Source organism: Equus caballus, chromosome 5 (assembly GCF_041296265.1).
Source record: "Equus caballus isolate H_3958 breed thoroughbred chromosome 5, TB-T2T, whole genome shotgun sequence".
Lineage (NCBI taxonomy): Eukaryota > Metazoa > Chordata > Mammalia > Perissodactyla > Equidae > Equus > Equus caballus.
Window position 1 is genome coordinate 84,131,493 of NC_091688.1, and position 14,125 is coordinate 84,145,617.

A 14,125-nucleotide genomic window follows, 5' to 3' on the forward strand; every position below is an offset into this window, starting at 1 on the left:
CAACTGGCCTGAACTGGACAAGGGGTATCAGTTCCTGAAAAACCACTCTTAACTACTCTTTTAATAAGATGGGGTCAGTTGAACTGGTCCTAGAGGGCCCATGGTTACAGGCTAATAAGAAGAACTAAAGAACTGTCCTTTTGATCTCCGGGTCTATAATAATTAAAGCATCCAGAATCTATTACAGTAAAACTGCCTTAATTCAGATGAATTAGAGAACGAGGAAGAAGGGGACCTAGGGGTTATTAGAGAAAGCCCTAATTACACAATACTTTAGAGAAACAAAATATTATTATATTTAAGTACATTTTTGAAAAAACCATAATCTAACACTATAAAGCACCCTCCTCCCAAGCAGCACTCTTCTTGAGCAGATGATGGAAATAGAACCAGATGAAGCAGACCTAGCCTTCAGTCTTATTTTATTTAGATTGCTGCGTGGTTGGTTTGGTTTGGTTCGAGTGGGGGTTTTTCATGTGTTTGGGTTTGGTTTTAGTTGAGCTATTTAAAAATTGAGAGATTTTGCACTAAATTCCCGATTTCTGGATTCTCTTGACAAGTGGGACCACCTGGCAACAAGAGAGCTGAAGAGTAGCTGTCCTCACAGATGGGCTGTGCGCTCTCCAGGCCACGGTCCCCACCACTGCCCATTGCTCTCCCACAAACTCATCTTTACCTATTACCGTCACCTACTGGTGAGTCTTGGAATTGAGGGGATTAGCGCAAAGCTAAAATCTATTTGCCTTTCAATAACTAGTATTTGAATAAAGCCCACAAAAGAGTTTGCTTTTCAAAATCGGTTAAACATACCTCTTACAATCTTTTTTGACGAGGACTTGTTGATTTGTTCAATAAACCTTTGCAATAAACTAAGCATAAACTTTAGTTTTGCTCAAATTGAATGATGACAAGTTCTGAAGGGAAGAAAACCTAACTTTGTAAGGGTTTACAACATTAAGTGATCATAAGTGCTAAAGACACACGTGAAAGCAGCTTTGGAGGTTTTTAGACTTTGGGGGACAGCTCCCTTTGATTACCTGAGGATGGATGGGATCGGAGAAGCTCCAGAAAAGAATCAGTGATGGTTGCAGCAATAATTTACCAGAAAAGTGGACTCTGTCTTCAAAGGAGAGTCGTACAGCCACTGACACTGCTATTAGCCCTGATGGAAACACAATCAGAAGTGAAAATCTGCAGTGACTGCACAGAGAGAAGTGTTTTTAGGTTTTGCTTTTCTACATAGTCCCTGTTCCTTTCCGTTTTGATGAAACCTGAGTAAAAATATTCCACAGGGGACCAAGAGTTTTCTTAGAGTGCTCCTGTTCAATATGACAGCCAGCAGCCACATGTTGCTTATGTAGCACTTGAAACGTGGCTGGTCCAAATTGAGATGTACTTTTAGTCCAAAATAAACAGTAGACTCTGAAGATTTAGTAAGAAAAAAATGTTTTGGTTTTTTGTGAGCAAAGGGCCAATGTGGCAGAGGGTAGGAGGAAGAAAGAGGACAACGGCCACTCTCCAGGGTTCCGCTTCACACATTCCTACCTCCCCTGGCTGCTGAGCCTTTTAAAGGAGGTGTGTCCTCTCTTGGCCGGTAATCAGAGTGGCCAAGTGTCATGGGTGAGGGGGTGGGGTGGGAATGAAGTCAGCCTTGGGGGTCCAACAGGCAGGAGTCAAATCCAGATTCAACATTGCACCAGCTGGGTGACAGAGCCAGTCACTCTCTTGACTTGAGCTTTGGTCCTCTCCTTGTGAAGGAGAGACCACACTGCGTGTCCCACAGGGTTGTGGGAGGACACGTGACTGAGAGAAGGTGGGGAAAGCGCTGGTGGGTGCCTGCTCTCAGCAAATGGAAGCTGGCTTATTGAAATTGAGCGAGTTTGCAATTTTCCATATAAACGCAGCAGACTATTGCAACGCCATCACAAAAGGGCGTCACAGCCATTTCGTTCTCACCATAGATGACGGGATGCCACGAGACGCAGGTGATCATTTTCTCCGTTAGGTTATGAAGGTCGGTAAAGGACTGGTACTCTTTCAGGTGGGTATCGGTCTTGTCACCAAAGGTGCCTTCTTCTTCTGCCAGGCATTTCCAGTCATCAATAAACGTGTTCATGATTTCATTTTGCTGCAGGGCTATTTCAACACTATTTTGTAAAAAAGGGGGAAGAAAGCAATTAAGATGTTGGATTTTAGTATTCAATGATAAGCCTTTCAGCAGCTCCTACTTCATTTATACCAAAAGAAAAAAGTATTCTCAATTATATTTGGTAGCTAATGATTAACCCCACGTGAAATAAATGACTGAGAAAAAATTCACGGCAGTGTGCTGCTGAGAACTTCTAAGAACTTGCTGTTCGGCTGCTAGGATGTGGCTAGCTGACAGCCTACAGCAGCTGCATGACCTGTCTCGGTCTTCAAGCCCAGGCTGTGCTCTCCCCAGGCCAAGGACTGAGGGTGACAGCTGCAGGGACTCCAGGCCTGGCCAGCTGTGCCTCATGGGGACTCCTCCACAGCCCGTGGTCACGCCGCAGCTCCCTGTTGGGTTGGCTGAGACCGTGTGAAGCTCTCCCGGTGCAATCCTGCTTCCCCTTCTCTTATTTTTCACAGTGTGACCCTCAGTAAAGCTCTACCCTGAACTTGGTCTCATTTGCTCCCTGAAACCCAAACTGACAGAAAAGGCAATTTTCTTAGCCATATTCAGTACCAAATGACAATATATACTAAATATTATACTAATATATAATTGGGATTGTATATATAGATAGATGTAAAATTCAGAACAACAAATAAGAGATTCCTAAGGGGAGATTCAGAGTTTAGAAGTGTGTGTGTGTGTGTGTGTGTGTGTGTGTGTGTGAGAGTGTGTGTGGGCACGCACGCGGATGTGTGGTGGTGGTGGCGGCAGTGGTAGTAGTTTTAGCTGTCACAATGCTTGGGAGATGCTAGCGTAATTAATTCCATTACTAAGCCTCCTGCAGTGCATGACACAGTCCCGAAAATGAAGAATTATCTTGTTGAAAATGCTAATATTGCTTCTTTAAGGGCGGCCCCAGTGGCCTAGTGGTTAAGTTTGGCATGCTCTGCTTCTGTGGCCTGGGTTCAGTCCCTGGGTGTGGACCTACCCCACTCTATTAGAGGTCATGCTGTGCTGGTGGCCCACGTACTAAAAACTAGAAGAAGATTGGCATGGATATTAGCTCAGGGTGAATCTTCCTCAAGAAAAAAATATACATATTGCTTCTTTAGGAAACAACCTGAGTGCTGGACTCATCTCTATAGTCTAGGGACCCTGGCTTGACAGGCTCCTGTCTTTTGTTTTTTAAAGATTTTATTTTTCCTTTTTCTCCCCAAAGCCCTCCGGTACATAGTTGTATATTTTTAGTTGTGGGTCCTTCTAGTTGTGGCATGTGGGATGTTGCCTCAGCGTGGCTTGATGAACAGTGCCATGTCGTCACCTAGGATCTGAACCGGCGAAATCCCAGGCCGCGGAAGCAGAGCGTGCGAACTTAACCACTCAGCCATGGGGCCAGCCCAGAGAGGCTCCTGTCTTAAAAGTTACTATAAGTTACTATAATGTTTATTGTTCCTTTGTGTGCTAAGATTTGAAAGCTCAGCTCACTCCCAAAGCTTCAAGGAGCTTTCCCACAATCAGAATGCCACCCACAGTTTTATCCTAATGATTGAAAGTCCGGATAGCTTGGTTTTTTAAAAGGTGTAGTAAGCTGAAAGAGTGGTTCTCAATTCTGAATTTCCTTAAATAAGAAAAAACTGCTTTATTTAGACACTTAAAACATAAACACTAAATATAATAACAGATACTCCTGAAAATGTAGTTAAACAAACGTGCCATTTAATACCTCTGTAATTAAGCCTTAACACTACCACTCACTGCTTAATTGAATACTCTTGGTTAAATTCTTCTTGTACTTCATCTTTCAAACTAGAAGCATTTCCTAGAAGCAGTAGCTTCAGCATGACCTGGAGCTGTCAGAAATGCAGAGTCCCAGGCTCCACCCCAGGCCTCCTGCGTCAGCACCTGCACTTTTACAAGATGCACGTGAAAGTCGGAATAACCCTGTGGAGGGTAGGTTCACACCCTGGAGACTTAAGGTTTTAATCCCATTGCAAGCAGAAGGATTTGTTAGAATTTTCAAAATCTTATTTCTTTTCTGTTTCAGCCTGAATGAGAAAGGAGTTCCCAAGAGAGAAGGTAAAGACGGGGCCTTTGCTCTGATCCCCTTGCTCGTCCATCCCTCTCAGCCTGAACGGGGAACTAATTCACAAGGGAGAAGTGACACCAGCGCCTCCTCTCTGGATTTCTGTTTCTTGATTTCCCTGCACCCCACCACGTGGCTCCTGAGAGTGAGGAACTGGAGGCTGGCAAAAGTATTGTCCGAGTTGAAGCCCGTGAGTATCATTGGTTTTTTTTAACCCTAAAATGAAAGCTTCTTTTTGCTTTGAGAACCCCATGGAAGTTTCTCGCTCTCCTCTCAATTTCCTTGTTTTGCAAATAATGCTTCCCTTAGATTCGTTCTGGATAAAATTCTATGAGAAAGAAAGAACTCATTTCGAAAAGGGCTCTTTTCTGGGGGGGGGAAAAATGGGCTTATATTAATTTCGAAAATTTAAATAAACCATAAACAGTTTTAGAATGGGAAGCATGGCAATGACTTTTTTTTTTTTTGAGGAAGATTAACCCTGAGCTAACTACTGCCAGTCCTCCTCTTTTTTTGCTGAGGAAGCCTGGCCCTGAGCCAACATCCGTGCCCATCCTCCTCCACTTTATACATGGGATGCCTACCACAGCATGGTATGCCAAGCGGTGCCACGGCCGCACCCGGGATCCAAACCAACGAGCCCGGGGCCGCGGAAGCAGAACGTGCACACTTAACCGCTGCGCCACCGGGCCGGCCCCAAACACGGGCTTCTTCTTTATTTTTGATCAGTGCTATTGTGATTCCTGTACCAATTTTTCTCTTTCTTCTATAGTTCTGGCTTTTCCTTCACACATCTCAGGGAGAGAACTGTATTCCTCTCTCTCTCTAAGCATAGCAATTTAAGGGAAAGAATAAAAGCCCAGGACCTAAGATAATATATGATGTGGATAACTTAGAATTGGCTATAGGCCACTTACTCCCTGGAAATTGATGCTACGTAGATAGACTTCTCATTTTTAAAGTTCATATCAGGAAATTTTTAAATAATTACTTAATTTTGACATAGAGAAAAAGAAACCTTAGGTATTCTTGTTTCTTTCGCGTTGCCCACAAAGGAAAAACTACAGCATGCTTCCTGTGAGTGGGTGGCAAATAGTTAATGCACTCTCTTTGAATCTTGTAAAACTGATGAATTTTGAACCAGATTCTCTCTAGACATACCTATTTTCATGACATTTAATCCAGTTTGAAAGAACTAATGATGTGAAAAATAAAAAAGCTTAACTTTGGCTATCTATGAACTTGACCACCAAAATTTAATTATGGAAAGAAATGGAAACCAACCTATTGGGTACAACTGGCAAACCTGTCCATCACTGATTCTACTTCTCTGAACTCTGATATCCACTTGATGAGACCTTGTCAAGCTCTCTCTCTCTCTCATTTAGAAACACTAGAGTCCTAGTATCAGTGTAGGCGGTGTTTTGAAGACACTTCTCTTTCAGATCCAATAAGAGGGACAGCAACACAGGAATGAGGGATAAGGGTGACATATCCAAAAAGTACATCTGAATTGAATTCAGGTTCTCATTTACAAAGATATTTTTTTTTAGCTATCATCATCATAATGATCATCTTCAACATCCACATTATTCTCATCTTTGTAATCCTATAAAAGTCAACGAAGCTAAGTAGAGGAGTAAGGAGTGGAGAAAAAGACTTAAATAAAACAAATCATGGCAAATATATAATTGCTAATTTGCCATTAGGAAAAGATCCTCACCCACTCAACTGTATACATCTTCCAGTCCACACTGTTTGGTGCGGCCCTAGCTTGGAAGGTCTAGGATGTTGCTTAGCAACAGAAGGGAAAGAAAGACTGAGAATCTGTAGAACGTGTCATATGCTCATGCATATCTGATAACTGTCTTCATACTTTCTATCTAGACACCATGTATGGAGTTGTTTTTTAAGACCTATTATTATAAGTAAAGGTATATATTTTGTGTTTTATTTTTAAAATTTAATATATAATTTTTACCTTATGGATACATTGTTAAGAAAATCAGTCAAAGACTTTGCTTGTCCAAGTGTCTCTTTTTCCTCTTCTGAAAATTCTCTTGGATGATACTGCGTAATAGCATTTTTGGGATATGTCCTAATATATTAAAAGAAAATTGAATACCAAAAATTAGATCAAAGAGAAGGAAAGATAGATCATGACAGGCCAAAAGTTTGTCTGTGACAATATTAGGATATTATTTTATATTTAAATTCTATACATTGAATTTTTTCTTTATCCTAGACAATTAATATTGATTGCTATTCAAAGTATTTGAGTATTTCTGTCCAACATAATCAACAAAGTCTTATTTTTAAGAAACTTTATTTAGACATCATTGTAAACTTACAGAATAGTTGTAAGAAGGGTATAAAGAACTCCCATACACTCTTCAGCCATTTTCATCAATTATTAACATTTTGCCACGTTTGTTTGCCATTCTCTCTCTTCATTTCATTTAATCAGGGTTTCTTAACCAGTGCAATCCTGCCCCACCTCCACACCCTGAGGGCATTTGGAAATGTCTGGAAACTTTTTGGTTGTCACAACTGGGAAATGCTACTGGCATTTAGTGGGTAGAGCGAAGGGATGCTGTTAAACATCCTGCAGCACACAAGACAGCCCCCACAACAGAGGGGGGCCCAACGTGTCAGTAGTATTGAGGTTGAGAAACTCTGCTCTAAATACACAAAACTAGGAACAATTTACATTTTAGCAAAGATGGCAACATGATCTCTGGAAGAAAGCTTATTCCATACAGTCTGCAATCAGCGCTCACCTCCACACCTGAACATATCATGTTCCATTGTACCTCTGGGCTTTGTCAGTCTCACCCACTAGACGGGTGAGCTCCTTGGTCTTAGAACATGAGGCTATGGAGAGGTCATACGGCATGGTCGTTAAGAGTGTGCACTTTGGTGACAGGCTGCCTGGTTTTGAAGCCTGCTTTGTTACTTACTAGCTTTGTGACTCTGAGCTAATTATTCAACACCCTTGTGTCTGTTTTTCCATCTCTAAGTGAAATTCTTAAAGTACCTAGTTCTTAGAGTCATTTTAAGGATTGAAGGTGCAATTAACATGCAATGCTTTTAAAATAGCGCCTAGCACATCCTAAGTGCTCAAAAAAAATTGTTTCATTTAACCAGTGTTTCCTGAATAAATGTCAGTAAAATATCTCTGTGAGAGGCAAATATATTAAATAGAGAGTCATCAAACAGAAGGGTAAAGAGAGTTTTGTTTACATTTATTAAACAATTCATTCATTTTTCCCTGCCTAGATCGGTATCCATAACAGAAGGCAAAGTGATGGAAAGAAAGGAACCAGAGAGACTCACATTCAAATCTTAGCTTTACCTTTTAATGTCTATTCCACATTAGTGTCCTCTAGGTAGGATTAAGAAAGAGATTATGAGGCATCTGGTGGTTTCATCAAAGTAGCAACAACAAAGAGTTACTCTTCTTCTTTAAATGTGATTTGTTGTTTCTCAGCAAACCTATTCATTATTGCTTCAGATTTAAATTATGTTCCAAACATTGAGCTTTCATTTTCAGCCTCTCTTTGCCTCAGTTTCTTTATTTGTAAAATGGGGATAGTGTCTACCTCAGAGGGCGGTTATGAAGATTAACTGGGTTGACATGTGCAGAGTACGTACAAGAATGCCAAGGACATGGTCAGAACGCTGTAGGCATTTGCTTTCACTGCCATTACTCTTTGAATCTTATCTTTGATTTTTTTTCACTTCTTCTATCACAATCATATATCCCATCTTATCCACCTGAGATGAGCTACTCTTGCTAATTTCCTGATCTTATTAAGAAGGACCAGCATTCTCCCAGTCACCTAGATTTGAACAATTTGAGTTCTTTTTGATTATTTTTTCTAAAATATTTTATGGGTCAAGACCTGCCCTTAATTCTCATCTATTAATTCCATTTGCATAGAAACAATTGCCCATTGTTATCAGTCAACATTCATTGAGCGCCTACTAAATGCAAGTCCTGTGGTTAGGGACCTAGTTGTTGGAAGTTCACTGTCCTTTTCTGAGTCTACCACCTGAGTCTACGTTGGTTGACTCATTCTTGTCACTTTTCTGTAACTGGCAGGAACATAGAAGTCTCTGGCTGACTTGGCTTAGGAATCTGTCTCAAAATCTAAGTTTCTTAGTACTAATGTATCACCTCTTTCCTTCCTGTCTTGCTCCTACTTCTTGGTATTTATGGATCTGTGATGTCCTAATTCACTGCCAAGACTTGACCACCAATTCTTGTCTTTCTCTTCACCTCCTTTGGTTCTGGTCTGTCTGTTCATCTGCCTCCTTTGTTTCTGACCCATTTCTTATCCTGACCCTTGGTATCTATGTGTGTGTGTCCTGACTTTAACACTGCACTTTCATGGTTTCTGACTTGTTGGTTTACACAGGTATGAAAAGCATGTTTTGTACTACAGTTCACACTCTGACCTCAATTCTCCGTGTCTCTGCCTCTCTCACTGTATATTTCATGGCTCTTCTCCTAATATTGAACTCAAGTCAGTCATCCATTCTTCACATTCTTCCTTAACTCAATTCCTCTTCTCCTCCTTTTCTTCCTCCATTCCTTTTTTCCCCTCCAATTAATAAATATGTGCCAGGACTGTCCTAGGAGCTTAGGATATAGAAGTAAACAAAATAGGCAAAGTTCCTGTCTCATGGAGCTTAAATTTTAAGTGCGGGGTGCGGGGGTGGTGAGGAGAAGCTGAGAGAAGAGAGACAATAACAAATACATGTCAAGTGATGGTAGTAGCATGAAGAAAAATAGAGTAAGGGATAGATAGTAACGAGGGTGGTTGCTTTTGTCTAGGATGTTGGGGATGCCTCATTCATGGAGAGAACTGAAGGAAGGAGGGAATAAGCCCTAAAGATATCTGAGGGAAGAGCAGCCTATGTAAAGGAACTTAGTGTAAGCATGAACACATTAGGTATGAGCATGCTTGGTGAATTCAAGGAACAAGGAAGCCAGTGTGGCTGGAATGGATGAGCCAGGGGAATTGTAGGAAATGAGGGAAGAGGGAAAAGGGGATCCAGATCATATGAAGCCTTGCAGGTTCCTTCAGGATGGGAGGCCATTGGAGAGTTTGATCAGTGACGTGATCTGACTTTCATTTTAACAAGATCACTCTGGATCTTCCATGGAGAACAGAATGTAGGAGGGAAAGGATGCATAAAGGAAGCCCAATAGAAAAAAAGTTGTTTTGGGGCATTTTAAATTTGAGAGCCCTATTAGACATCCAAGGAGGTAGATGAGTAAATGAGTGTAAAGTTCAGGGGAGAGATTGAGGTTGAAGGCATAGATTTGGGAGCCATCAACAAACAGATAACAGGTAACGCCATAGGACTGGATACATTCACCCAGGGATTAAGTGTAGTTAGAGGAAAGATCAAAAGGAGCTAGCCTTGGGATTCTCTAATATTTAGGAGTTGAGAAGAGGCGGATCTAGTAAAAGAGACTGAAAAGGAACTGCCAGTGAGTTAGGAGGGGTATCATGAGTGTTGTCCATAAGCCAAGAAGACATGTGTTATAAGAAGGAGAAATGGTTAACCATGTTAAATACTGCTGAGAAGGGGAGAAAGGAGATCTGAAAATTGGATTAGAAAATTAGACCACTGGAGGTTTTGGTGACCTTGTTAAGACTGGCATAGGCTCAAGACAGAATAATAGAAGAGAAAGCGGAACTAAAAAGTGTGGATAATCGCTGTGAGGAGTTTTGTTGTAAAGACAAGCAGAGAAATTAGGGAAGAGCTGGAGAGGTCAAGAAAGTTCGTTCTTGTTTATTTGTTTTAATGATGGGAGTTACAGCACTTTGTATTTGCACATCTCCTTTCCACCTTTTCCTCTCGGTCTACTGCCACCACTTTACTTTAGACACTGGTCACATTTTACCTGGTTTAATAACAGCAGACTCCTACTTAGTCAATCTCCTCAACTCCAAGCTTTTTTTCACTGCTCTTCAATACATACTGCCTGGTTCATCTTATTTTAATAGCCTTACCACCCTGTCTCTCTCTCTTGCTTCAGAACTTGCCAAAGTTCCCTACTGTCTGCCGCAGAAAACCCATTTCTCTGTCTACCTCTGCCACTCCCTCCATTCTACCCAGGCAGGTCTCCTCGTGGTCCATGCAAACTCTGTTCTTCCCACTCCCTTGAACTGTTCAGGTCATTTTAATAATAGGGGCTGTTTCCCTTTCTCTATGCCCCAAATCATATTCAACATTTGTGGCTTATCTTCTATAAATCTAAAATTATTTCAAAATGAAAAGCTTTTTTTAAAATCCTGACAAAAAATGTATGGCTTAGCTAAACACATCTTCACACTTATACAACATTCAAAGCCTGGCTCAAGTCCTCAAAGCAGTCCCTTGGCAATCCATTTCACACCAATTCATTCACTTGATAAATTTTAATTAAGAGCGTTGTGTGTAATTATATGGTTTATAGCCTCAAAGTGTTCTGGACCCCAGGCAGACAAACAGGTAAGCAAATGAGTGCAATATGGGCTGACAGTGTCATGATAAAGATAGCTCTAAGCTCTAGCGAGGACACAGAGGAGCGGGTGATCAACTCTATCTGGCGTTTCCAGGAAATCACAGAGGAGGGGGCACTGAACTGAAACTTAAAGCGTGAAGAGGAGTCCCCCAGGTGGACAAGGCAGTGAAAGGCATTTGATGCAGAGGAACAGCATGGGCAAAGGCAGAAAGATGCAGAAAAGCAGGTATTCTGGAAGCTGGAAGCAGCTCCGGGGCTAGAGCACAGAGGGCTTGGCTGGGAACAGGGGGGACAAGGCTGGAGAGGCAGACAGTGCCTCCTCATGGAGGAACGAGGCCCTTATATGCCATCCCAAGGGCTCTGGATGTGATGGGGTGCCAAAGAAGACACCTAGGCTATGCAAGAATGATCCTTCAAGTGGTAGAACAGCGCAGTTAGACGCCAACGGTAATATTCCAGGCAGAGGTGACCGGGCCCCTTCTCTGAAAGCAGTACGGTAAGTATGAGCAGCATCCATCATTCTTCCACTTCACAGTCTTTACAGTCTTATTTACTTGTATCTCATTTTCCTATTAAGATATTTTTGTGAGGAAGATTGGCCCTGAGCTAACATCTTTTGCCAGTCCTCCTCTTTTTGCTTGAGGAAGATTGTCGCTGAGCTAACATGTGTTCCAATCTTCCTCTATTTTATGTGGGATGCTGCCACAGTGTGGCCTAACAGTGGTGCTAGGTCCGCGCCTGGGATCCGGACTTGTGAACCCCAGGCCACCAAAGCGCAGTGCGGGAACTTAACCACTATGCCACCTGGCCGGCCCATATTAAGATCTTAAAAGACATTGTTGAGTGTGATTAGATCTTTCTCAATTGAATTATTCTGTGGAGCTCTATGTCATCATTGTCAATCTATTTCTATTTATTATACAGATCTCTCAAAATAATCATGGACAGTGCTAGATTTTACTGTAATTACCTTTGAAAACACATAAACCCATCACAAACTTACCATCTTGTCTGAGTACTTATGTCCTTGACTTCGGGGACTACTTGCATGCCAATATCTTTCTCAAGTTGCCTAAGGGTAAAATTTTTATCTGGGTAGGCTGTACATTCAATATAGGCGTCTTTTACACTGGAAGCATTCTGGTCACTGAACTTAATTGGTGCACCAAATTGATGCCGTTTTCGAGAAATCATATATGTAATCTGTAACATATGTAAGGAGTAAAGAAAACATAATCAAGTCCCTGGAGAAAAATGGATGTTGGGTAGACAATGCCAGTGCTTTGCCCAGATCCTCTCAGATCTCTGTGTCTGCTATGTTTGCCTCCCTCCAGCTTCGTGTGCCTTCGGTTCCCGTGGCCACCACCCACTGCTTTTCCATGGAGGACTGCTCTGGGGCTACCCGGACAACTTTGCCCGCAGGTACAAGGAACAGGAAGTGACTGGCAGTTTATGTCTTGATCAACGATGGGCTGGTTGGAGACATCCGTAAGCCCATCTCCTTTGCTGCTGTTTGGGACAGCTCTAAGACATAATGTACACCTCAGAGTTCCCCTAGGGGTTCAGGCTGCAGATGCCTCTGCCAGAATTGTGCCTGAGGTTGCACCCTCGCGGGGCTTCCGACACGTGTCTGTCCTGCTGCTTTTCCTATTCTCTTAAGGAGCACTTTCCTAATAAATCACTTGCACATAATGGCTTCTCTCAGGAGCTGTTCTGCCACTGTCAGTTTCCTAGGGCTGCTGTGAACAAGTACCGCAAACTGGCTGGCTTCCAACAACAGAACTTTATCCTCTCACAGCTGTGGAAGCTGGGCCTGTGAGCTAAGGTGTGGGACGGCTGATTCATTCTCAGGGCTCTGAGGGAGAGTCTGTTCCCTGCCTCTCTTGTGGCTTCTGGCGATGGCCAGCAGTGCTTGGCTTGTAGATACACCACTCCAGTCTCTGCCTCCTTCTTGACATGGTGCTCGCCCTGTGTCTCTGTCTTCACACAGCTGTCTTCTTATAAGGACCCCAGTAATTGGTTAAAGCCCCCCCTATTTCCTAATAGGGTCACATTCTGACGTACTGGGGGTTAGGACTTCAGCATATCTTTTTGGGGAGACACAATTCAACCCATAACACCCACCTAAAACAATGACCATTCTTCTATCAAAAGAAAAACCATATCCCCATAGCAGATATAGCAAACCTTACGGATCCCTCAGGAATAAGTGATGTTCAGCTACAGGGAGGTAATGACTGGAGATCATATTCAAGCCTCTGACCTTCTTTGTAGATTCCTTAACTGATTCTTCCTCAATTTCTTTTTCACTGCCCAAAGAAACCCATGGTTTCGAGATAGGTGCTTTATAAATACATATTTCTTCAGGAATGTGCTCTTTATATTCCTCCTGTTCTTCTGGTATTTCTGGGGCCTAGAGTAAAAGAAATAGCCTTCTAAAATATATGGCCAAATTTAGTTTATAGCTATATGTGTATATTTTACAATAAACTTTACTTTTATGTAAATTCATTAAGCCCTTCCTTATTACTGTTGTTCTTTGTTGGTTCATGCTTTTCAATTATGAGAAAGAAATTCAGCAAAAAAAGGAAGAATGAAGAACAAAAAAGAAAGAAATCAAGGATAAAGAAAGAAGATGAAACAAGAAAAAGATGAGAGGAAAAAGGAAAAGATCAGTGATAAGTAAAGAGCATTTACTACATATCTTTATAAATATGGGATGCTAAAACTTATAGAAAATATAGAACTAACTTTCTCTGATTTAATTAACTATTCATTGATAAGAGGATTATATATATGAGTAAATATGATATCCACTAAAGAATAAGCAGTGGATTTTTTTCTTGGTGAGGAAGATTGGCCCTGAGTTAACATCTATTGCCAATCTTCCTCTTTTTGCTTGAGGAAGGTTGTTGCTGAGCTAACATCTGTGCCAATCTTCCTCTATTTTGTATGTGGGATGCTGCCATAGCATGGCTTGATTTGCGGTATGTAGGTTTGTGCCCAGGATCAGAACCCATGAACCCCAGGCTACCAAAGCAGAGCACGTGAACTTAACCACTATGCTATTGGGCTGGCCCCAATAAGCAGTGAATGTTTTTAAACCAAGGTGTCCATAGGAGATAGGTAGATAGATATGGATATAGATATAGATATACAGTTATTGATGGCTACTTTATTTGTAATACTAAGAAAATGGGCAAGCACGTAAGTATCAATAGGGGAATGGGTTGATACATTGCGGTATAATCATAAAATAAAATCCCATAAAACAGTTGCAATTAACAGTCTTGATCTTCATATATATGATAATATATGGTATTCTAAATGTATCAACATGGACAGATCCTAGAATTTGATAATTCAGTGAAAAACAAAAGTT

At 41.6% G+C, this 14,125-nt stretch overlaps 1 protein-coding gene across 4 annotated transcripts in view; it reads right to left on the reverse strand.

Annotated features, from left to right (window-relative positions):
• The window catches only part of DNAI3 (dynein axonemal intermediate chain 3), a 97,004-nt gene that overhangs the window by 54,962 nt on the left and 27,917 nt on the right, over positions 1-14,125 (reverse strand). For all 4 annotated transcript variants that reach the window (XM_023641746.2, XM_070268759.1, XM_001495268.5 and 1 more), the window contains exons 6-10: positions 13,007-13,156; positions 11,747-11,946; positions 6,202-6,318; positions 1,957-2,147; positions 1,038-1,162 (exon numbers count right to left, since the gene is read on the reverse strand). In XM_023641746.2, coding sequence (XP_023497514.1) covers positions 1,038-1,162; positions 1,957-2,147; positions 6,202-6,318; positions 11,747-11,946; positions 13,007-13,156 — 783 coding nt within the window. The remainder of the gene's footprint in view (positions 1-1,037; positions 1,163-1,956; positions 2,148-6,201; positions 6,319-11,746; positions 11,947-13,006; positions 13,157-14,125) is intronic.